The 26,096-nt window shown below is 40.9% G+C and overlaps 1 protein-coding gene and 1 long non-coding RNA gene across 6 annotated transcripts in view; one reads left to right on the top strand and one right to left on the bottom strand.

Moving 5' to 3' along the window:
- Positions 1–26,096, bottom strand: part of VTCN1 (V-set domain containing T cell activation inhibitor 1) — a 69,791-nt gene that overhangs the window by 1,033 nt on the left and 42,662 nt on the right. For 4 of the 5 annotated variants that reach the window (XM_081492992.1, XM_081492994.1, XM_081492989.1 and 1 more), the window contains exons 3-6: positions 15,399–15,746; positions 10,426–10,704; positions 7,145–7,314; positions 598–796 (exon numbers count right to left, since the gene is read on the bottom strand). In XM_081492992.1, coding sequence (XP_081349118.1) covers positions 7,190–7,314; positions 10,426–10,704; positions 15,399–15,746 — 752 coding nt within the window. In that variant the 3' untranslated portion in view covers positions 598–796; positions 7,145–7,189. Of the gene's footprint in view, positions 1–597; positions 797–7,144; positions 7,315–10,425; positions 10,705–15,398; positions 15,747–26,096 lie in introns of those variants that run through there. The other variant, XM_081492991.1, reaches the window with a different exon arrangement.
- Positions 1–26,096, top strand: part of LOC145507124 (uncharacterized) — a 61,561-nt gene that overhangs the window by 32,043 nt on the left and 3,422 nt on the right. The window lies entirely within an intron of this gene.

Here is a 26,096-nt window from a genome sequence, read left to right as displayed (position 1 = left end):
TGGCATTTGTCAGGTGGGAGGAGATGCCAGGGCACTTTTGCATTTTAATGAAAAATGAATCATTCGACCCATCATTAAAATGTGTGTGTGCATGCTTAGTCACTCAGTCGTGTCCAACTCTTTGCAACCCCATGGACTGTAGCCCTCCAGGTTCCTCTGTCCATGGGATTCTCCAGGCAAGAATACTAGAGTGGGTTGCCATTTCCTTCTCCACAGGATCTTCCTGACTCAGGGATCATACCTGGTCTCTACACTGCAGGCAGATTCTTTACAGTCTGTGCCACCAGGGAAGCCCACTAAAATGCAGCCACATCTAAATTGTGAAGTGGCAGCACATTACCAACTTCTAACTGAATCCACTACAATTTAATTTGTGGATTATAAAACATGGATATAGTGCAATCAGAACTTTCTAGAAACTTCCTCAGAGCAACGTCACAGCAATATAGCTAAAGATTCAGAGACAAAAGAGATGCAATATCCCATTGTCTCACTTCTTGGGTGGGGATGGTGAGGTCCCTGAGATATGGGGATACACTTGTCCCACATGCATTTTACTTGGTAGTATTAATACACTTCTCCAGTTCAGATGAATTATTTCTCAACTTTTAATATATGTCTTTGAAGATAAATTTATCTTGTTCATATTGAAGTCTTCTGCGGGTTGCTTTTGGCTTCTTTTTGCTTCTTGATCTTATTTGTTCACTCCTGAGTTCTAGACATGAATTCATTTCCCCCCAGAAATGTAAAACTAGTCATATCTTGTGGTGAAATAGTTCTGCAGATTCCTGGGATTCTGAAAATAATAGCAATAAGATACCATTACAACCACTCAGCAAACACTTATCAAACACTGAAAGTCTCCCTTCCACTGTATGAGTATATTTCTTGTTCAGAAATGGATTTGTTTTTCTGTATTTTGATGATATTCTATTGAGGCTACATGGTGTCATGGGTCAGTAGGGGAAAGGAGATGTCTTGAGTCTCCCCTTGAGAAAGGGGATCATCCTCACAGCAAACAGGAACTGAGAGAGGAGCTGTGGGCAAGCTCCTAGATGGAAGTAGAAAGAAGACTTCTACCTGAGTTCTCAACCAAGGAATGTGTGTGACCTAAAGTATCATGATCAGTTATAATGCGTATCTCAAGTAATGATCTCTTCATTTATTTTTTAGAAAATGATTTAAGGTTATCCCCCCATAGTTCTAGAGAGAAAGAAATGAAGCTATAGCTAACCAGGTGACAGTATGTAACTCTTTGCATACTGTATGTGAACATATATTCATGTATGTCTTATTTTATCTGAAAAAAAGATTGCAAATCACTGCTCTAAAGGAATACAAGATAAAGATGAATAGGCTATACTTTATAGGTCAGATTATCTAGCTGTAGTATATTAAAAACTTATTTACAGTGTTATGAAAATCAAGGAAAGAAGAAAGGGTTCCTTCTAATGAGATCCTCAAAGGATAGTTTCCTCAGAAAAACCTCCCTCCAGTGACAACCACGACGTTTGGAAATGATGGAAATTGGTAGGTTTCTTTACAAAAAATTCTCTTCTGTACACTGCACCATAGTGTTTGCAGAACAAGAGAAAAAATGAAAAGCAGGTCAAGAGATCCCCAGCCAAGATGGTGGAGTAGAAAGACCCTGAGCTCGTCTTCTCTCATGGGCACACCAAATCACAGCCATTTGCAGAACAGCCATCGATGAAAAAGACTAGAATCTACCAGAAAAGATCTACAACTAAAGACTTAAAGAAGGAACTACAATGAAACAGATAGGAGAGGCAGACTCATGATGTAGTCAAGTCCGCTACTCTGAGGTGCGTGACCCACTAACTGGAGGATAATTACCTTGCAGAGGTACTCCCAAAAGAGTGAGAGATCTGAGCTCCACATCAGGCTCCCCAGTCCAGGGGTCCTGCTCCAGGAAGATAAGCTTCCAGAATATTTAGCTTTGAAGGTCAGCAGGGCTTACTTTTAGGAGAGCAAAAGAGCTGGGGAAGAAAGACTTCACTGTTAAAGGGTGCACATCAAATCTCACATGCTCTGGAACCCAGGCGGAAGCAGTAATCTGATATGAGCCTAGGTCAGACCTACCTACTGATCCTGGAGAGTCTCCCAGAAAGGCAGGAAGCAACTGCACATCACCCTGGGAATACAACTGCTGATGGCAGCCACTCTGGGGAGTTTCCATCGTGTGGACACTGACAAACACCAGTGTGAAATTCTGCCTGTAGCTCATTAGCACCAAGACCTGGCCCCACTCAACAGTCTACAAGAGTCACCAGTGCTCGGATGTCTCTGGCCAAGCAACTAACTGGGCAGGAACACAGCTCTGCCCATCAGTATACTGGCTGCCTTAAGACTACCTGAGACCATAGCTGCCTCTGGATGTGGCCTTACCCACCAGAGGGCCCAGGACCTAACTCCATCCACCAGTGGGCAGGTACCAGCCCTAGAATCCCCTGGGCCTGGATGCTGCCCTTCAGGAAGTGTGTTCTAGCCTCTGGGCCAGCTTCAGCCACAAGGGGGCAGACACTACATGCAAACAACCACAACCCCAAAGCCTGCAGACCTAGCCTGCCTACCAGCGAGTCAGACCCTGCCGTGAGAACCAGATGGGCCCCAGCCCTGCCCTCTAGCAGGCCAACACAAACTTTGAGACACCCAGACCCTGGTCCCAACTGTATCAGGAGTTCCCCCTCCCCCTCCCCCAACAATCCAAGACTAGCTCTGGGCCCTGCAACCAGATTCCAGGACACAGCTTTGCCCACCAGTAGATTGGCACTGACACCCTTGCTGTCACTCACCAGACAACGTTACCAGAATTCCTTGGACCCTGACTCCAGCCATCCATGACCCAACACTAGCCCTGGGTCCCCCTAAGGTTCCATAGTCATCTGCCTCTGTAGCTGGCAGCCTAAATTCATGTGGATGGCCTGGATACCAATTGGACCAGGGGCCAACCAAGTCTACTAGACCTCCCACATAGCCAGCCTGCAACAACAGGAGGATCCATGCAACCCACATATAAAGTACTCAAGAGCATGTAGTTTGGGTGATGAGAGGGGAGTGTGCTGTTGGGACACCTAAGAGGTCTCCTACAAAATAGCATTTCTCCAAGGTGGGAAGGTATAACCAACCTACCAGATACATAAAAATACAAACAGCTTAGCAAAATGAGGTGACAGAGGAAGGTTTTCCAGACAAAGGAACAAGATAAAACCTCAGAAGAACAACCAAGTGGAGCTAGGCAATCTACCTGAGAAAGAGTTCAGGGTAGTGACTGTAAAGATGATCGAAGAAATAGGGAGACACAAAGAACAAGAAGTTAAAAGTTTTTAACAAAGAGAAAATATATAGAACAACAAAACAGAGATGAAGAATAGAATAGCTGAAATGAAAAATATACCAGAAGAAATCAACATTAGAGCAAATGATGGATGAGTGAACTGAAAGACAGTAGTGGAAATCACTGATGCTGAACAGAAAAAAAGAAAAAATGAAAAGAAATGAGAGTGTAAGAGGCCTCTGGGACAACATCAAGTGCACTAATATTCATGTTACAGGGGTCCCAGAAGGAGAAGAGAGAGAGAAAAGGACTGAGAACATATTTGAAGACATAATAGCTGAAAACTTCTCTACTCCGGAAAACAAAACAGACATCCAAGTCCAGGAAGTGCAGAGAGTCCCGTACAGGAGCCAAAGAGGAACATGTGAAGACACATTGTCATTAAAACAGCAAAATCTAAAGGTAAAAAAATATTAAAAGCAGCAAGGGGAAAGCAACAAATAACATACTAGCAAACTCCCAGAAAGCTATCAGCTAACTTTTCAGCAGAAACTCTGCAGTTCAGAAGGGAATTGCACAATATGTTAAAAGTGGTGAAAGGGAAAAACCCACAACCAAGAAAATTCTAGCCAGTAGGACTCTTTAATTCAGATTCCATGGAGATATCAGCAACTTCACAGGCAAGCAAAAGTTCAGCACCACCAAACCAGCTTTACAAGAAATGTTAAAGGAACTTCTCTAATTTAAAAAGAAAAGGTCAAATCTAGAAACATGAAAATTATGATAGGAAAAAGCTCATAGGTAAAGGCAAACATAAAGGTAGGAAATCATGTCATGCACAAAGCTGGTAGGAAGGCTAAAAGACAAAAGTAGTAAAAATCATCTATATCTTTAGTAAGCAGCTAAGGGATACATAAAACAATGAGATGTGAAATGTGATATCAAAAACAGTAATCAAGATGGGAGGAGAGCCCAAATGCAGAGTTGTACTTTGAAATTAAGAGATCAGCAACTTAATACAATCATGTGTATATTTTATTGCTATTTAAAACCCTCATGGTAACCACAAACCAAAAACTTATGCTAGATACACAGAAAAGTAAAAGGAATCCAAACATAATACTAAAGATGATCCTCAAATCACAAGAGGACAAAGAAGAAAGGGGCAAAAAAGCCTTAACAAAAAGAACCCCCAAACAATTAGCAAAAAATGACAATAAGAATATACATATCAATAATTACTTTAAATTTAAGTGGACTAAATGCTCCAATCAATAGACATAGAGTGGCTGGATGGATAGACCTGTTTGTATGTTGCCTGCAAGAGACTCACTTCAGATCTAAAGACACACAGAGACTGAAAGTGAGGGAGAAAAAGATATTCCATATAAGTTGGAATCAAAAGAAAACTAGGGTAGCCATAGAGTCAGACACGGCTGAAGCGACTTAGCAGCAGTAGCAGCAGCAAGGTAGCAAAACTTATATCAGATGAGATAAACTTTAAAATAAAGACTGTTATAAGAAACAAGGACACTATAAAATGATCAAAGAATCAGTCCAAGATGAAGATATAACAATTGCGAATATATATGTACCCACCATAGGAGCACTTAAATACATAAAGCAAATATTAATGGATGTAAAGGGAGAAATCAACAGTAACTCAATAATGGTAGGGGATTTTAAAACCTCACTTACAGTAATGGACAGGTCATCCAGACAGTATAAAGTCTCCAATTGGTCTAATGTGTCATTTAAGGCTGGTGTTTCCTTACTGATTTTATATATATTTATATAACATTTCATTTGAAAGCATCAGAATACATATTCTTTTCAAGTACACATAGAACATTCTCCAGGGTAAATCACATGCTGCAGTGCAGCAAAGCAAGCCTTGGTAAATTAAAAAAATTTGAAATTATGTAAAAACATCTTTTCCAATCACAATGCTATGAAACTAAAAGTCAACTATAAGGAAAAAAGACTGCTAGGAAAAAAAAAACCACCAAAAACCCACCATGTGGAGCCCAAAGAGCATGCTACTGAACAACCAATGAGTCAATAAAGAAATCAAAGAGGAAATTTAAAAAAATGCCTGGAGATAAATGAAAATGAAAACGCAATCCAAAAATCTGTGCAAACAGAAATCTATACAACAAAAACATGTTGTTTATAGCAAAACTAGCTTAACTTGGGAAACATGATCTGACCTGATCCCCGCAGCAGCCCCCCAAAAAAGGGTTTCCTCTAATTTAATTATTTGCAATTTTTGTAATCTTTGCAATTTTTATAATATCCATGTACTACCTTTATCCACGTATACAACATTATATTTTTAATTCAATCACTTTTTAAACAATAAATAATATATATTTTTTTACCATCCCCAAGAAAGCAAAGCAGCTAGCAGATTTTTGCCTGCCCTTGAGGACTTATCTAGGCAAAGAATATATGCCTTAGAGAGTGTAAGATATTACAAATTATACAGGCTCACCAAGGGGATGTGAAATAAAAGGACCATTAGGAAATGGGTGAAGGAAGTGTGGACCTGAATTACCATAGAGTAGAGGAGATTTCCCGGAGAAGGCAATGGCACCCCGCTCCAGTACTCTTGCCTGGAAAATCTCATAGACAGAGGAGCCTGGTAGGCTGCAGTCCATGGGGTCGCTAGGAGTCGGACACGACTGAGCGACTTCACTTTCACTTTTCACTTTCATGCATTGGAGAAGGAAATGGCAACCCACTCCAGTATTCTTGCCTGGAGAATCCCAGGGACGGGGGAGCCTGGTGGGCTACCGTCTATGGGGTCGCACAGAGTCGGACACGACTGAAGCGACTTAGCAGCAGAGGAGATTTCCAAGAAGTGAGAGAGAGGGAGCAAGGACAGAGAGCAGTAGTAGATAGCCGAGAGAAGGAGGAACCTTAGGAAGAAAAACTTAGAAAATTGTGACTGCAGAGCTGAGGACTTTAACTTTGATGTGACAATGCCCTGAGAGTCACTTTAGGTTGCAGAGTAAAGGAACGCTGTGATGAAAAGAGCACCTGAATTTTTTTTATTCTGGCACCTTGTTTCCTATTACCTGAAAGAGAGGAAGGATAAGTACAAGATTTTAGAACTAGTTGGGGCATAAAATGATGAAGCTGGATTAGGGTAGTCTGGAAGACATGGGCAACTACTGGACAGCTTGGTATCAAATTGACCTGAGGACAGATGGGGGACAAAAATAGCTCTAAGGTTGTGAGCTTGGTACATGGTGGCATCCATGGTAGTGTTGACTGTAACTTCATAAGCTCAGTGGTATGCAAATTCTGCATATAGAAGAATATTTAGAAAGAAATGTCCTACCAATAAGTAGAGCCAAAGGACTGAAGGAACAGTGGGAAGTCTCAGCAGGAAAGCTAGTTGGTGAGTGCTTTGTCAAGTCTCTCTAGTCAACAGGGGCTTTGTTGGCGGGTGGGGGCATTGCTGGGTGGGGAGAAGCTACTTATGTGATTATGCTCATGTCATGTTTCTTTGTGAAATTCAGAGTAATGGGTCAGGGCCAAATATCTCTTTCTCTTCAGTAAGATGTTTTCCTTCAAGGATGACTCAATAAATGAAAAGGTGTTTGAATTTATACAAATACTTGAATTGTATAGAGTTGGTTTTCCTGTAAGTCTGTCAATGAGGTCTATACTCTTTGTTAACAAATGCTTACCTTTTACAATAGCAGTGGAAATAGTACCTACTGCTCTGACATTATTAACGTTTCTCTCTGAGGCTGATGCTGGAGGCTGCTTGATTCTTGTTAGGGACACAAGCACAAACATACACAGAGGATCCCCAACACCATTTGTGATTCATCTCACCTGTCATACGAATGACTTTGCATGTTTCTGTGTAACCAAAGTATGTTATTTTAGCATCAGATAAAAGCAGAGCGGCAAGAGTACCCAGTCGATGGCAGAAGAAGCAGAGACACACAGGGAAGCCTTTGAGTTCAACAGCTGTAGGTGACTTCGCCTTTTAATCTCAGAGTCTGTAAAGGAAGAGAAAGAAGTTCAGGATTATAGAGGAAAAGGTGATGTCTTCTTCACATGGCTGGTTAACAAAGAAAAGTACCCCCAAAGCAGAACAAGTTGTTCCTAATATAACTTGTGCCCTAATTTGGGGGGAATTTTGTAACCCATTCTCCACCTTTCTGTAACTGGCTTAAAGGCAGAGCTTTCCCTTTCTTGAAAGATACTCCATTCTCTCTTCCAGTCCAGTGAGCACTCAGCCAAATGAAAAACGATGCCAATAAACAGATTGCTATTGGTTACCAAATAAAAAATAGGCTAAACCAACAGCCACCGCCAGTCCTTGGTTTCAGACATATTTTTTTCCCTCTAGGCAGTGACCTTTACAGGCTCTGTGTCATTTGCTTTCATCACAGCACTACCAAGTAATGAGAAAATATTGTTCTCATTTTGAAGTAGAGAAAGGCAAAAATGAAGAATTAAATTACTCTCTACTCTATTTTCTCCCTAGATAGTCCAATGTCATTTAGTTCATTTCAACTCTGACACTTAATAGCTGTGTGACTTCAGGCAAGTTTAGGCAAGTTAATCTATATGTGCCTCAGTTTCTTCATCTATAAGATAGGGCTAAAATAATAATCAACTTCTAAGGGTTCCTATGAGGATTAATGGGTTAATACGTATAAATACTTAGAACAGAACCTGGCCCCATAGTAAGCACTCAATAAGTATTAGCTATAAAAATAACAGTAACCCCACTCAAGCCTAATAAACATTACTTTCATTAAGTTGATCATTTCTAAATCCACCTCCTTAGCTCTAATTCTGTCCTAAATTCCACATCTGTATTTATAGTTACTACTGTATGTCAGTTTAAAAATGTAATATTCAGAAAATATTTCTGAGTGCCTGTTGTTTGAATTCAAAGGAGTCCAATAAACACCCTCTCCCCTACTGAGCTCTGAACCAGTTAAAGAGTAAGACGAAAAAAGTGAGGCAACTGGAAGACTAAAATCACCTTTACTCCTGATAAAGCTGATAATAAAGAATTATGCTTTGTCTGCAGGGAAGTGGGCTGTAGGCCTCTTAAGACCGGGGCCTGCTTTCTCCCGCAAGGGCAAATCCTGCCCCTGAAAACTGATGACTCAGAGAAGCTAATTTCTGGTTAGCTAGAGAGAAAGGAACATAATTCCTTGTGTTATAGAATAACAAGCAGCTCAGCTCTTGTGTTGAGCTACTTATGCTTCCCCTAATAAACTCGCTGATGGGGTGAGTTAATTCCTCCTCCTCTGAGAACGAGTGAAAGAGGGAAGAAGAGAGAGACCAGAAGGGTTACACTGGTAGTAGGGTCTCTTCCCGTGGAAGAAGTCTGTGGCGTAGGGATGAAGAAGCCTCCCCCAGACTTGTCATGTGCTGGGTCATGTGCTAAGCACTGGACATCTCTACCTTTGTACACAGTGGACACTTCCAACACAGCATTTCTAAAACCTTTAATTTCTTACCAAATACGTTGCTCTTCCTACATTTTCATTATTGTTGTTGTTGGCAGCATTACTAACCTCCTAAGCAATATAGGTAGAAATATCAGACCCCTTTCAAGTTATTCTTTCTCTTGTCCTGCACATTTGTGTCACCAAGGCTTGTAGATTATTTTCTTCATTAACTTTTGATTCTTCCCCCTTTCCTTCCCATTGTCACTGCCCCAGTTAAGATCCTTGTAATTTCTCCCCCGGACACTGATATAGGCTCTTGACTTTATGCCTTTCTAGTCTATTAAAGTCATTTTTTCCCTTCAAAACCCAGCTTGAACTCTTTCTCGTCTATTGAGCCACTATACTCATAATAACTCTTTCCCCTAGACACCATATCCACCCTGATTAACTTCTCTTATGACAACTGTGCTATTCATCTTAGTGTTTCATAGGACTTACAAATTGCTTTTCATGTGTTTGGCACTCAATAGATACTTGTTGAATGAATGACCCCAGTTAGCAATAAGAGAACACAGGATACAAACCCCACAGTCTCATTCAGTTGTTTAAAAACTTACCCTGTGCATGGTAAAAAGGAGCTATGTTAATTTATGTTGATTTTGAGCTTTGTCACGCTTCTAAAAGTTGTATATAGTCCTAGTACTGGTATATGGAGCACTTGTTCTAATGTATCCGATAAGCATGCACTGAACAAGAACCTGCTCACTGAATAAAAGCTGTGCTCAATTTCTGTGGTTTGTTCAGTTATTGCCATTTCTATTAGGAGCATTCATTATATAGTTTGGAGCTTTTAATTAAGATCTAAACTGAGATCTCTTGTTAACACTCATTGTTTTAAATGCCTAGCACTTCATTCTCTTCTGGGAAGGCCTTTTCATCCAGGTACTGTCTCATTTGTCCAAGTACAGGTAGCTGACCAAAGTTGAGCCTTTCTGGGAATGTAGAGTCAGACTGAGGCACTGAGCTTCAGTCTAGTTACTCTCTTGAGTGAAAGAGACTTTTAAAGGTAAGAGCTCTTGGCAACCATATTTTTCCCTGTTGACTAAAACAAAAGAGAGTAAATTAGACAGAATTTACTAGAGAATAAACTAGAAATGAAAGACAAAGAATACCAATGGAATTTCAGTTCTTGGTTCCAGCTGTTCCTCAAGTCATACTGTATTTCCTGACCTTGGTTTCATGAGATATCCTAATACCCTTTTAGCTTAGGCCTGAGTTGGTTTTGTTTTGTGTTATAGGCAACTAAAAGTGTTCTAATTGGTATAGTCATCAATTTGTTCCACAGGATAGTGGAAGAACTCTCTTTTTATTATGTAGATGATTTTTTTTTATTAGACACTGTTTTACCAAAGCAATCCTTCTGAGTTAGACAGGGCCTCAGAATCCTAAACACAGCTCTCCAGACAGTAAGAAGGCATACAAATGAAAACTAATTGTCAGCTTTGCCCTGTAGGCCATAGATACTGTTTTGTATTAGTTTTGTTCTTACATAATGCAGTCTCAACTGGAATTGTGATTGAAGTCTCAGTGAAACTTTCTGTGCCCTAGTATGTAATATATCTGCTAAAGAAATTAAATTTTAATTTATACTTGATGATAACCACAATAAACTCATACCACAAGTGTGAAGGAGCCCACCTGTCACTTTGATATCCCCTGTGGCTTTGGCAATGTTGTTTTCAATCATACAGGAGTAAGTGTTGTTGATTGTGACGTTGTAGAGTACGGACACAACCTTCATGGTCACATTCTCAGAGTTCAGCTCAAAGCTAGTGTTGGAGACTTCTGAGAAGTTGGCTCCCTGGTCCACTTGGGATGCCCAGACCACTGTGGGCTGGGGAAACCATCGGGGAGCCTCACATCGTAAGCTCTCCGAGCTGGCGTTATAGTCCACATTCACCTCTGGGATGCTGAAGGCTGTAGGTCAAAAGGACAGATGTCAAGGTTGGACGATAAGACAATGTAGCCTTTGAGGTGCTAGGTCTTACAACAAAGACACTGAAGTGACTCAGTACTTTCCCAGTGGGCTGTGTATGGCTCATTGTATTGTAGATGCAAAAAAGTGATCGGCTCCTAGTATTGCTATATATCACAGCATTCTGGCCAATATCGCAAACTCCGAGGACCTACGTTCTAGATGTAATTGTTACACAAATAAATTTCTCCACGTAAGAGGAGTTCCCGTGATCATACAAAAAGTTTTATTAACTAGGGAAGTTGGGTGTTTATTTTCCCAGGCACCTGTGAAGCCTCCTGAATTTTATGCAGTTTTCTGCCTGGAGGGTAAAGTTAGGGTGGGGAGGAGAAGGAAGAAACAAACAGCATTCCCCTATCACCCACAGAAATTCTATACACAGGACTTGTCATCACGGAGATTTGAAGTTTGCTTGGGTAGAGACTTCCCTGGTATCCATGAATAAAGACAGGCATTTGTTTTCTTCTAAGATAAGTCTCCCTGGGCTGGCAAGTACATTTTGAAATTAAAACTAACTTCCTCATCTATCTAGGCAGAGAGACACTTGTAAAAAACGTTAAGTTGTGGACTTCGGCCAGTAAATGTTTATTATGCCAAAAAGGCAGGATACACATTGTTAATATATTCAGCATCTTCCTTTGCCCAGGACTGTGTTAGTGTTGAGTGAGAAGTAGAAGGACAGCTTTGCCATACCCTTCAAGAGCCTGCAGCATAGCAGGGGAGACCAGACTCACACACTTGGAACAGGTTAGGAATGAGCTCCTGGGAGATGATGTGGGAACCTGAATGTACATGATAATGAACCACCATTTACTGAGGGTGTGCTCTTGGCTATGGACCAAATTCTAGATATTATTTCATTTGTTTGTTAAAACAGTCTCAGGTATATCTATTATTGTGACCACTTTAAAAAATAAGTTTTTAATTCTGGAATGATTTTATTTATCTTTTGGCCATGCACTGCAGCATTTGGAATCTTAATTCCCCAACTGGGGATCGAACCCATGCCCCCTGCATTGAAAGCGTGGAGTCTAAACCACTGGACTGCCAGGGAAGTACATGGCATAATTTTAGATTTATAGAAAAGTTGCAAAGATAGTACAGAGGGTTCTTGTATACTCCTTACCCAGTTTCTGCTAATATTCCGCTAACATAACCATGACACATTTGTCAAAACTGAGAAACTATTAATATTGTTTATATATTACTATTAACTCCAGACTTTATTTGGATTTTATCAGTTTTTCCACTAATTTCCATTTCCTATTCCAGGATCCCATTCAGAATGTCACATTGCCCTTATTTGTCATGTCTTTTTAGATTCCTCTGGCCTGTGACATGTTCTCAATCTTTCCATGTTTTTCATGACCTTGACAGTTTTGAGGAGTACTCAGTTCAGTTCAGTTGAGTTCACTCGCTCTGTCATGTCCGACTCTTTGTGACCCCATGGCCTGCAGCCCGCCAAACTTTCCTGTCCATCAGTAACTCCTGGAGTTTGCTCAAACTCTTGTCCATTGAGTTGGTGATGCCATCCAACCATCTCATCCTCTGTCGTCCCCTTCTCCTCCCGCCTTCAATCTTTCCTGTCATCAGGGTCTTTTCAAATGGGTCAGTTCTTCACATCAGGTGGCCAAAGTATTGGAGTTTCAGCTTCAGCATCAATCCTTCCAACGAATATTCAAGACTGATTTCCTTTAGGATGGACTGGTTAGATCTCCTTGCAGTCCAAGCAGCTCTCAAGCTTCTTCTCCAAGACCACAGTTTGAAAGCATCAATTCTTTGGTGCTCAGCTTTCTTTATACTCCAACTCTCACATCCATACGTGATTACTGGAAAAACCATAGCTTTGACTAGACAGACCTTTGTTGGCAAAGTAATGTCTCTGCTTTTTAGTATGCTGTCTATGTTGTTCATAGCTTTTCTTCTAAGGAGCAAGAGTCTTTTAATTTCATGGCTGCAGTCACCATCTGCAGTGATTTTGGAGCCCCCCAAAATAAAGTCTTTCACTGTTTCCATTGTTTCCCCATCTATTTGCCATGAAGTGATGGGACCAGATGTCATGGTCTTCATTTTTTGAATGTTGAGTTTTAAGCCAACATTTTCACTCTCTTCTTTCACCTTCTTCAAGAGGCTCTTTAGTTCCTCTTCACTTTCTGCCATTAGCATGGTGTCATCTGCATGTCTGAGGTTACTGATATTTGTCCTGGTGATCTTGATTCCAGCTTGTGCTTTATCCAGCCCAGCATTTCTCATGATGTACTCTGCATATAAGTTAAATAAGCAGGGTGACAATATACAGCCTTGACATACTCCTTTCCCTATTTGGAACCAGTCTGTTGTTCCATGTCAAGTTCTAAATGTTGCTTCTTGACCTGTATACAGATTTCTCAGGAGGCAGGTTAGGTGGTCTGGTATTCCCATCTCTTTCAGAATTTTCCACAGTTTGTTATGGTCCACACAGTCAAGGGCTTTGGTATAGTCATAAAGCAGAAGTAGATGTTTTTCTGAAACTCTCTTGCTTTTTCAGTGATCCAACGGATGTTGGCAATATGATCTCTGGTTCCTCTGCCTTTTCTAAATCCGGCTTGAACATCTGGAAGTTCACGGTTCACGTACTGTTGAAGTCTGGCTTGGAGGAGTTTGAGCATTACTTTGCTAGCGTGTGAGATGAGTGCAATTGTGTGGTAGTTTGAACATTCTTTGGCATTGCCTTTCTTTGGGATTGGAATGAAAACTGACCTTTTCCAATCCTGTGGACACTGTTGAGTTTTCCAAATTTGCTGCATATTGAGTGCAGCACTTTCACAGCCTCATCTTTTAGGATTTGAAATAGCTCAACTGGAATTCCATCACCTCCACTAGCTTTGTTTGTGGTAATGCTTCCTAAGGCCTACTTGACTTCACATTCCAGGATGTCCTGCTCTAGGTGAGTGATCACACCATTGTGGTTATCTAGGTCATGAAGATCTTTTTTGTATAGTTCTTCTGTGTATTCTTGCCACCTCTTCTTAATATCTTCTGCTTCTGTTAGGTCCATACTATTTTGTCCTTTATTGTGCCCATCTTTGCATGAAATGTTCCCTTGGTATCTCTAATTTTCTTGAAGAAATCTCCAGTCTTTACCATTTTATTGAGGAGTACTAGCTAGATACTTTGTAGGATGTCCTCTATTGGAATTTGTCTGATGATTTCCTCATGATTAGACTGAGATTATGGATTTTGGAGAGGAAAACAATAGAAGTTGAAGTGCCGTTCTCATTATGTCACATCAGAGAGTGCATACAATCAGCAAGACTTAATCATAAGGATGTTAACTTTGATCACCTGGCTGAGGCTGTGTTTGCCAGGTTTCTTTGGAAGTTGGATTTCACTAACACACCCTAAGTGTGGTGATTGAGGGAGCAGGGATGTTCCAAGCTCCACCTCCCAGAAGGGGAGAGATCTAAAAATATTATTTGGAATTCATCTATAAAGAAAATTTGTTTCATCTCACTCACGTAAGAATGGACTTGTGTATTTATTTTATACTTAGTTATAATTTACTACTATGTTGTTTATTTTGTTGCTCAGATCATTCCAGCTTTGCCACTGGAAGTCCTTTCAGTTGGCTCCAGTGTCCCTTTGATGTGACTCTCTTAATCACTATTTTAATATTGGAGAAGCTAAGCCTCAGTGAGGTTACCTTGCCCAGGCCACTGTTATGTGCCCAGGTCTGTCTCTAGATCTGTGCTTCAAACCATTACATATACATGTCATGAGAGTTCCAAGAAAGACCTGTGCAGAGTAATTTAGCCTGGGAAGTCTCAGAATACTTTCTATCTTTCAAGGCTCCTATTAAATGTCAAATTCTCACCATGGGGGCCTTCCCATCCCTTTACTCCCTATGCATTTGGATATGATCTCTGAATCCCCAAATCACGCTATATTTTCTCTTCAAGCATTTAATACACTTTACCAATTATTATAGATTTTACACATATTTCTTGCCTCTGCCCTGACCCTCAACTCTGTACGCTCTATACTATGAGCTCTGGCTCTAGAAGGAAGGACAAATACCTTTGTTTTCTTAATCATCTGTTTACTCTTACAGTATCTGAGTCCCTTGTACATAAATTCAGAAAATGTTAAATTTAGTTGGTAAGGAAGTGTGGATTTCACTGGAGAAGGATTAGTGAGTTTATAGGATAATATTGTTTTGGTCAGTTACCTTTGAACTTCTCCTATAATGGTTTCCACTGCTGTGAGTCCCTGGAGGTACTGATTTTAGATTTGGGTTAGAGCCCACTTAGGACAGAAAAGTCTCAGACCAGATTATATATAGTCTTCTCTCACTAGCAAGACTGAAGGCTACCATAAAAGAGAAAGAACAGAGAGCTACAAGGGAGAAAAAGTATTTTGGAAAAATATTTCAGGGGATATATGAGAAAATTCAGAAGAGGCTAGAGTCTTGAACAAAAGATTTTAAGACTTAATATTATAGTGGGTTACTTCTGGAGTTGGTGTGGGTCTTAGACAGCAAGGATGGCTGCTAACAGAATTCAGATGGTCTTTGTTGGATATTAGTCACTCATGTTCACACTCTCCAGTCTCAAATATCTCCTGGCCCCTTCTTTCCCACTTTTCAAAAGTAACTTACCTCCAGTTTTATATTCGAGGTTAGCATTCCCCTTGCCCTTAGAAGTGATGATGTAACATTTATAGGTGCCAGCATCCGTGAGTTGTACATTTTTCAGCCTCAGAGAGGCATTACCAACTATTACTTGATCAGAAAACACTGCTGTCCGGCCTCTGAACATTTCATCCTGGTCTGACAGGACGTCTTTGCCTTCTTTGAACTCATGGACCAAGCCGATGACACCTTCCTTCAGCCACTGTATCACGATATCAGCAAGTCTGATGTCAGGTTCAAAAGTGCAACTCAGGACGCCATCCTCCCCGATGTTCCCAGCTGAGGTGAGAGTAGTGACTGTGATGGAGTGTCTTCCTACAATTCAGAAAACAAGGGTCAACACCAAGGGAAGCTTCGGAACATCTACAACCAAATCCTTCATCATTAAAAAGACAAACAGTGACTTCTGTAATAAATTAGAAATATACAAAACAGGAGAGTCATGAAAAAAGAAGACATAATAGAGCATTAAGGCAATAGTTTTGATACCGACAGCAGATCTGCCAATAGCTGATTAAAAAAAAGCTATACTATAGCTTTTTGAGACCAAGCAACCAAAACCTCGAGGAGAGGAGAATGTATTGGACTTGAGTTTTGAAGGTGAGAATTCCAATCCTGGCTTGGTCAGTTACGAGCTTTGCGAATTTGACTACACCTCTGGATTTCAGAAAACTGGAGGTAAGGATATCTGTCTTACTTACCTTAAAGAGCTCCTGTGATGATCAAAATCAAATGGATGTGAACTTGATTTGCAAACTGTAATTACCCATAAAAGGTAATTGTTATTCTTAGTTAACCAGAAGTGGCCTAGAAATGAAATCTCATGTTAACTAAATGTGGCTAATAATTCTGAAGAATGCTAAATTCTAAAGTGCTGTTACTTTTATCTCCACCTGAATGATAAGGAAACTAAGGCGTAGAGAATAGAAGTGACTTGATAAAGGTTAGAGTGCTAGCTATGGTATAATGAAGAATGGTACTTAATTCAATTGATTTGGGGCCGAAGATAGAAGTCACACCCTCCTCTCCAAACATATCACAAGTAGAAGTATTAATTATGGTGACAGCCATGTCCACTGTCTCTTCTGCACTTGCCCACTCAGTCTGTAAAGGATTGACCAACTCTTCTTGCTATACTGGAGGCTGCTGATTGAGGATGTCTAGGGGGTGATTTAATTAACTGAATATTCTTGAGAGCCCCCTTCTGTGATTTGGATGTGAAGCTAAAGAGAAGGATAGGTCTTTGAGCTCAAGAAGAGAGTGGTACAGACCCAAAGAAGTGTGGGGGAGACCATGAGAGGAAAATATGAAGGGAGTCCCCCATCTCCAGTGCTGTCTTAGATCCTGAAGGTTTTCAGGTCTAGTGTCTACCTTCTGAGTGTCCTTTAAACAAACACTGATTATAATGGTCTGCACAAACATCTCTTTCTTAAAACCAAGAAGTCCTACATATGATGGGTGCTGAGCACTTCTCAACTGGACTTCTCATCTTCCTTATTGGTGTTCCTGCCTCTCATCTTTGCATCTAGGTGGACCTTAAAGAACTGAACATCTCAGTTTTTTTTTTTTTTAATATTGTTTTTTATTTTTTAGTTCTGAATTTTTGTTTTGGCTGCACTGGGTCTTCATTGCAGCACATGGCCTTAGTTGCCCTGTGGCATGTAGGATCTTAGTTTCCCAATGAGGGATGGAACCCACGTCCCTTGTACTGGAAAGTGGGTTCTTAACCACTGGACTGCCAAGGAAGTCCCCCATGTCAGTTTTCTAATCACTGACCTTCCATGACTGCCAAGGGCTGTGGGGTAAACTTCAGACTAACAGCATGGCCTTCAAAGTGAATTACTGCGGACCACGTAGAAAATGCCCATATATATTAGCCCTTATTGCTGCCTTTCCAGCCATACTTTCTACTACATTTTATACTGTAGTTTGCATATCAAGCAATTTATTTATTTGCCGCATTCAATGGAAAAATATGTAAGCAAAGGATGCTTGCTATTTTTCAAATTTAAGAGGTAAACGTTATGAACATAGGGTTATCTTTGGCCTCTTGCGTCTTCCAGCCCATAAGGGATTGGGAATGTCTCATTAGCTCGTAGGCGTTTATAAACAGATGAAGGTAATGGATGTGGGACAGAACTGGAGAAGCAAGCTAGATGAATTTATATTATAAAGAACAGAGAGCTACTAATGGAAGAAAAAATTATCAGTAAAAAGGAAACAGAGGAAACAAAAACCTGTGCATAGGCTGAGGTGGGAGGATGTTTTGGAGGCTTTAGAGTATGGGAAAAGAGAGGCTTTGGAGTAACTGCCATGAATGGCCATTCATGTGGGAGATTTGGGGGAAAAAATGTGAAAGAGGGTAGTATGCAGTTTAGCTGTGTAATATGAGTGCAACATACCCCATCCCCTGCCTTTTCTTTCTTTCCCTTTTGTGCTGCTCTAATAAAATTCTATTTTTATGTTTGCAAAGATGTACTTGATTTTTTTCAATAAAAGAAAGAACATAAAAAATTCAATGAAATAACAAATTTGACACATCTGCTCTTCCTGTACAGAATCCTAGAACAGTAGGGCTCACAGATAGGCTCTAACAGAGGACCTCCTTCATGAGAAAAGAGTTTGCCCTGCCTTGGCATTTTCTTTTTATTATTTTTATTTATTTGTCTGCACCAGGTCTTATGGCACATGGGATCTTTAGTTGTGGCACGTGGGATATAGCTCCCTGATCATGGATCACATCCAGGCCCTCTGCACTGGAAGCATGGAGTCTTAGCCACTGGACCACCAGGGAAGTCCCTTGCTTTCGTATTTTCTTGAACATTGCTTTAAAGATTTAATTTGCTTTTTGTTTGTTTTTACTTGACAGATTGATATCCAAGATATTGCAGGCTAGTACTGGTTATAATTGTACTGTGCATCTTGACACACACCCTTGTTCATCTTGCACCTACAGTTTATAGTTCCTTCTTCTCCTTTATCACCAGTTTTCCAAATTCTTCTTATAGTCAAGGCTATTCAGATTGAGGGATTCACATGAAACCCTTTTTGACCTGCCAAAGCAAAGTTAATAGATTCTCTTTGCTCTTCCTGAACGTTTTTCTTTGCCTTTATTGTAGCATCTGTCTCCCTTTCCTTTGTTTCTAGTCTGTCTCTGGCACTAATTCATTAGTTTTGCAAAGGAAAAACTGTCTTAATCATATTTTTAACTCCTGTAAATGCTTTGATGGTTACTTTTATGTGTCAACTTGCCTGGGTCACAGAGTACCCAGCCATTTGGTCAGATATTCTGGGTTTCACTGGTAGCTCAGATGGTAAAGCATCTGCCTGCAATATGGGAGACCCAGGTTTGATCTCTGGGTTGGGAAGATCCCCTGGAGAAGGAAATGGCAACCCACTCCAGTACTCTTGCCTGGAAAATTCCATGGATGGAGGAGACTTGTAGGCTACAGTCCATGGGATCGGAAAGAGTCGGACACAACTAAGCGACTTTACTTTCACTTTCTGGGTATGTCTGTGAGGATGTTTCTGGGGGAGATTAGTATTTGAATCAGTAAAGCAGATCACCTTCCTTAATGTGGGTGGGCCTCATCCAATCAATTAAAGATCTCATAGAACAAAAAGGCGGAGCAAGAAGGGTCTCATGCTGCCTTTGAGCTGGGATATCAGTCTTTCCCTGCCTTCAGACTTGAACTGAAACATTGCGCTTTTTTGGATTTTGAGCCTGCCCATTTTTAGGCTAGAACTACACCATCGGCTCTTCTGGGTTTCACACCTTTGGACTCAGACTGGAACTGAACTATCTGGGTCTCCAGCTTGCTAACCACAGATCTTAGGATTTCTCGAAGTCCACAATCATGTGAGCCAGTTCTTTCTAAATACCACTCTCTTTCTCGGCCTTTCTCTCTCTCCCCTCCTCCCTATATATCCCTGTCACACACACATACCCACACCTACCCTAATGGTTCTGTTTCTCTGGAGAACCCTGACTGATAAATTTTGGTACTGAGAAGTGGGGGTGCTGCTGTAATAAGTACCTAATAAGTATATAGAGGCAGTTTTGAAACTGGGTAATGGGTGGAGGCTGAAAGAGCTTTGAGGTGTGTGCTAGAAATGTAGATGTTAAGGGCCATTTTGGTGACGTCTCAGATGGGAAATGAGGAACACGTTATTGGAAATTGGAGGAAAAGCAGTCCTTGTTAGAAGGTGGCTCAGAACTTGGCGGAACTCTGTTCTAGAGTTTTGTAGAAGGTAAAACTTGTGAGCCATAAAATTGGATACTTAGCTGAGGAGATTTCTAAGCAAATTGTTGAAAGAGAGGCTTGGTTATTCCTGACTGCTTATACTAAAATATGGGAAAGGAGAAAGATGAATTGAAGAAGAAATTGTTAAGCAAAAAGAATCTATAACTGAGATTTAGAAAATTCTCAGCCTATCAATATTGCAAAAAATGAGAAGACTGTTCTGAAGATAGCACTCAAGGTGTGGGTGAACATCCATTTGATAAGGAGATGATAGGTATGACTCATGGATTTTAACAGCCACCACAACAGAAGCCAGGAATAGAGATAGGATTATATATTTTCAGCTTGGTACAGAAAAAACCAAAGGGTATAGAAAAATGGGACAAAATGAAGGAAGGCTATCAGACTTCTTAGATCCTACAGTAAGACCACACCACAGTACTATTCAGCTCTATGCTTCAACAGGCCAGGGGACCTCTCTTGGAACTACTCAGTGTATGATATTTTGTCATGGCAACCTGAGCAAACTAAGACAAGTGCCTGGTGCTGTTTCTACAGAGAAAAATAATGTTTGTTGAATGAATGAATGAAAATCAGTTTAAATCAAGACACTGTTTGAAATATGATTCTATCCAAAGTGATTGTAGGAGTAAGGAACGTTTGGCAAGATTACCCCATCTAAATTTTGGGAAAATGTGAGTCAGTGGAAAAAAGAAAAAGCGATGAAAATACACCATGATTCTCAATAAAATCATAAAGCGAATGTAACTATTTTAGAGCAAGGGTAAATTTGAGTGTAGTTTATAAAGTCTCATTAAAGTTGAATTGAAAAATTACTTTTTAGAAAAAGTACATGATTAGCACACTGTATGGAGAGAATGAAATGGTAATGACTTATCTTAGTTCAGTAATGATGTTACCAAATTAATTTTAATGTGTTGGCCTTGAGCTCACAGGTGGAGAATTTGTTGAAATATCTCTTAGAAAATGTAATGATTAAAAGTAGGCAGCTGTGGAGTGCCCCAGGGACCCACCGCCAGCTCTAGATCATTTAAGGTTATATTAAAGATGTGCCAGATGGAATAAGTGCAGTGTTGATTAAATCCCCCCTCCTTGTAGCAAATCCAGGAGGAATAAAAGCCACTGAGAGTTTTAAAAACCACGAGGACCTAGGCATTGCTTTTGCACCGAGAAAGCAATCAATAAATATTTATTTGTTAGGTGAATAAATGATGGTTACAAGTGATAAAATGAAATTTAATTTGCAAGCAATAGCATACAAATATTGCTTCTCTCAAAAAGAAATCTGTTTTCAATTTGGCCAACAAATATTGGCTCAAGGAGCTATGTTCTAGGAACCACAGTCTGGTCTAATGTGACTCTCCAGGCCTCTTAACCACCAGGGGTTCTTGTGTGGCTGGTTGAGGGTAAAAGGACTTGAAGAGATGGTTAGAGGTAGCTATCTACTGATACAAAACTCTGTTAAACAGGCATAGGTTTTAAGAATTCCACTGGTCTCTTAAGATTCCATCAAATGTCTTTAAAGTTGTAAGCCCCAACCACTCACTGAAAATGAATTCTCTAGTTCCTGGGGGATAATTACTGCCACAGCTCTGGTCTGCGTGTGAAATGAGGATTGTCAGAGGGCAGCCAGCTGAAATTGGAGCCTTTCTGTCTTCACATGGATGGGCACTATTCAACTGCCGTCTGCAGTAGGAGCAGGAATCTCTTGGAAAGGGGGGATGTAGGTAACACAAGGCAGGGATTCTTTTTTTTTTTTAATTTATTTTTAATTGGAGGATAATTGTTTTACAGTGTTGTGTTGGTTTCTGTCGTACAGCAAGGTGAATCAGCCATTAAGTGTTAATCGCTCAGTCGTGTCCAACTCTTTTGTGACCCTATGGACTGTAGCCCACCAGGCTCCTCTGTCCATGGAATTCTCCAGCCAAGAATACTGGAGTTGGTAGCCATTCCGTTCTCCAGGGGATCTTCCCGCCCCAGGGATTGAACCCAAGACTCCTGCACTGCACGCAGATTCTTTACCATCTGAGCCATCAGGGAAACCCTGAATCAGCCATAAGTATACATGTAATCCCCTCCCTCTTGTGCCTGCCACCTTCCCCTCCCCCCAACCTCACCCCTCTAGGTTGTCACAGAGCACCAGGCTGAGCTCAAGGCAAGGAGTCTTTTTAGAAATTATGATTCTGGGATGCCCAATACCACTGCATGAAACCTGGGAAAATGAACTTTCCTTTGAAATGACTCAGTAAGTTCTGTGTATTCCAGTAGCATAGAGAGCATTTTCAGCATCCACTGCAGCCAGCTGTCTGGATGGGCACCATAGTACATAATGGGCACAGTAGCACATGGTGGAAAGGTGGAAACACATAGGGTTAAGCCTGCACTGCTGGCACCTGGGGAAGCACCTGTCAGTGCCACTCTTGCCACAGAAGAGGGCAGGGTGGAGGAGAACAGTTGCTTTGTGAGAAAACATTAGAAAGGATGCTGGGCCAGGCTAGTGAAAGGAGCAATGTAGGGAAGCAGGTTTGGCTCCAAAAATCACTGCAGATGGTGACTGCAGCCATGAAATTAAAAGATGCTTGCTCCTTGGAAGAAAAGCTATGACAAACCTAGATAGTGTATTAAAAAGCAAAGACATCACTTTGCCCACAAAGGTCCATATGGTCAAGACTGTGGTTTTTTCAGTAGTCATGTATGGATGTGAGAGCTGGACCATAAAGAAGGCTGAGTACTGAAGAATTGATGCTTTTGAGCTATGGTGTTGGAGAAGACTCTTGAAAGACTCTTGGACAGCAAGGAGATCAAACCAGTCAATCCTAAAGGAAATCAGTCCTGCACATTCATTGGAAGGACTGATGCTGAAGCTCCAATACTTTGGCTACCTGATGCAAAGAACTGACTCACTGGAAAAGACCCTAATCCTGGCAAAGATGGAAGACCAAAGGACAAGGGGGTGGCAGAGGATGAGATGGTTAGATAACATCACTGACTCAATGGACATGAATCTGAACAAACTCCAGGAGATAGTGAAGGACAGGGAAGCCCGGTGTGCTGCAGTCCATGGGGTCACAGAGTCAAACATGACTTAGAAACTGAACAACAGGGAAGCAGCAGCAGAGCCTGGCATGTAAGAACAGGTATCAAGCTGTGGGTGATCAAGTCCCAGCCCTGCCACTCATTGGATATGGGGCCTGGGCAAGTTTTCTAATTTCTCTATTCCATATTTTTTTTCATCTGTAAAATGGGGATGCTAATAATAGTAGCTCCCTCAGAGGGTCCTTGAAAGGACTAAATGATACAGTGTAAGTAAAGAGCTTAGCATGGTACCTGACTTGCCACATGTTAAACCTTAAATCAATGATATTGATGACCATTATTAGTTAGAATCATTTATAAAGATTGCAGATCAGCACACCAGGAGGAAACAAATATTTTACTAAATGCTTGCAGTGGCTCAGTTTAAGCCAGATAACAACCTTGAGAGGTAGGAATTATACTGTTCTACCCATTTTATTTAACTTATATGCAGAGTACATCATGAGAAATGCTGGGCTGGAAGAAGCACAAGCTGGAATCAAAATTGCCAGGAGAAATATCAATAACCTCAGATATGCAGATGACACTAGCCTTATGGCAGAAAGTGAAGAGGAACTAAAAAGCCTCTTGATGAAAATGAAAGAGGAGAGTGAAAAAGTTGGCTTAAAGCTCAACATTCAGAAAACTAAGATCATGGCATCTGGTTCCATCACTTCATGGCAAATAGATGGGGAAACAGTGGAAACAGTGTCAGACTTTATTTTGGGGGGCTCCAAAATCACTGCAGATGGTGATTGCAGCCATGAAATTAAAAGACGCTTACTCCTTGGAAGGAAAGTTATAACCAACCTAGATAGCATATTAAGAAGCAGAGACATTACTTTACCAACAAAGGTCTGTCTGGTCAAGGCTATGGTTTTTCCAGTGGTCCTGTATGGATGTGAGAGTTGGATTGTGAAGAGAGCTGAGCACCAAAGAATTGATGCTTTTGAACTGTGGTGTTGGAGAAGACTCTTGAGAGTCCCTTGGACTGCAAGGAGGTCCAACCAGTCCATCCTAAAGGAAATCAGTCCTGGGTGTTCATTGGAAGGAGTGATGTTGAAGCTGAAACTCCAATACTTTGGCCACCTCAAGCGAAGAGTTGACTCACTGGAAAAGACCCTGATGCTGGGAAGGATTGGGGGCAGGAGGAGAAGGGGACGACAGAGGATGAGATGGCTGGCTAGCATCACCGACTTGATGGACATGAGTTTGGGTAAACTCTGGGAGTTCGTGATGGACAGGGAGGCCTGGCGTGCTGCGATTCATGGGATTGCAAAGAGTCAGACACGATTGAGCAGCTGAACTGAAGTGAGCTGACCCATTTTATGAATAGGATAAAGAAGCTCTGTGGGATTAAATGGCTTGCCTAAAGCCCTATATCTAGCTAGTAGTGAAGCCAATATCAAACTCAGTCTTGTCTGAGTTTTTCCTAAGCCTGAAAGTGAAAGTCGTTCAGTGGTGTCCAACTCTTTCCAGTCCATGGAATTCTCTAGGCCAGAATACTGGAGTGGGTAGCCGTTCCTGTCTCCAGCAGATCTTCCCAACCCAGGAATCAAACCAGGGTCTCTTGCATTGCAGATGGATTCTTTACCAGCGGAGCTACCGGGGAAGCTCTAAGTCTGTATTCCTTCTATCACATTTTGCTGATACCCAGGGCCAGATTGAGCTATGTGGCGAGCCTACCCACGAAAACAGTATCCCCACCTCATGTAAAAATAAAAACAATTAAAAGCCTTAAAAGAAGTATAAGAAAGGTCAACATCTATTTAATTTCCTAGATGACTCCAGTGAAGAAAATATGTATCAATTTCTTTCCAAGCCACTTCAATGTTTGCGTTTTGGTGCCAGAAGCACACGCCTTATTGTTTTATCCAGTGACCAAAGATGGAGCATCATTAGGAGGCAGTGTCCAGTGACTTCCTGTCTAGGATTCCCTAACTTCAGAGGAATTGCCTGGTGTGGCCAGGAAATTGTACAAGTTTTAGGAGGTGTTGTGTGAATGCATTAATAATAGCAAATTATTAATGGCACTGATGGTATCAATGTAAACAATAATAGCAACCATTTATTACACATATATGTGTCTGGCACTTTATAAACACTTTCTCATGTAATTCCCACAATGACTCTCACTATTTTACCGGTGAGGTTCTATAAAGTTAAGTTACATCCCAAAGGATACACAGTGTTACCCCTGAGATTAGAGCAACTCCGATCTCTAAGTGTTTCTACCACACAGAGCTGTTCAAAATTACCCAGGGGGTGAGTGACAGCACAGAGACTAGCAGAGTATAGTCAAGGGCCTTTCCACTGCATCTCCCTCCTTCTTAAAGGGTCATCCACGAAGGCTGCGTAAAACCAGCCTGATGGGAGCTGCTGAGCCTCTCTTCCCAACCAACCACCTCAAATGCATTGGGGTCCATATTTAGAGTTTAGAAGGAGTGGAATGCCTATGAGAAGGTGACCTATACAGCCTCAGGAAAGTTACAAAGAAATAGATTTTTTTTCTGTATTTAGAAATATCTTTATCATCTTTATCATCTGTGGTCTCAGGAATAATGCCAGTAAGGTACACCAGAAAACATCCTTCTGTGTCACAGCTCTGCATGAGTATCATGGGTATAGGGCGATGGGTGGGAGTGTGGGTTCTGGAAGCAAATGTCCAGGGCTTGAAACGCAATTATGTGTTTGTGCCTGGTTGCTAGCTGTGTACAACTTCACACAAGTTTCTAATCAGGACATAGTAATATTTATCTCCTATTTGTTGTTAGTTGTAAATCAGATAATATATGCAAAGTTATTTGGCACCATGAGGTGAACACAAAAAAGATTTGAAAAATATCACCACCACCACCACCACTACCACCATCATCTACCTAATGCTATTTGCTTAATTTCATTGTCTAGTATATTAATCCAGCTAACATTTTATCTAACTCATTTAAAGTGTGGTAATGTCATGCTCTCAGGTACCGGTTATGGTTCTTTTAATATAGGCAATTGAGAAAAATCCAACTAAATAGTGTTAAACTAATAAACAGTCCATTTAATCCCAAATAACCAGCTTTTACTTTATGAAGTAGAAAGAAGGCAGAAAACCTTTCATTGGTGGCAGGGTCTTAATATTATTGGTAGCTCATGGCTGAACTGAGTGAACTGTAACTTCTATCTATGTATTTACCCCTCCAAGCCTCTGTCCACTTGTCTATTCAAAAAACACTTAAGGAGTCTTCTTTGTATTCAAGGAACTGTCGCTACATGTTTGGAATCTATTTCCCTGACCAGGGATCAAACCTGGCCCGCCCTACATTGGAAACTCAGT

This window comes from Giraffa tippelskirchi, chromosome 5, assembly GCF_054371585.1.
Source record: "Giraffa tippelskirchi isolate mGirTip1 chromosome 5, T2T-mGirTip1v1.2.pri, whole genome shotgun sequence".
NCBI classification, from domain to species: Eukaryota; Metazoa; Chordata; class Mammalia; order Artiodactyla; family Giraffidae; genus Giraffa; species Giraffa tippelskirchi.
The sequence above is the reverse complement of the archived record's forward strand: the minus strand, read 5'-3'. Positions and strand labels throughout refer to the sequence as shown.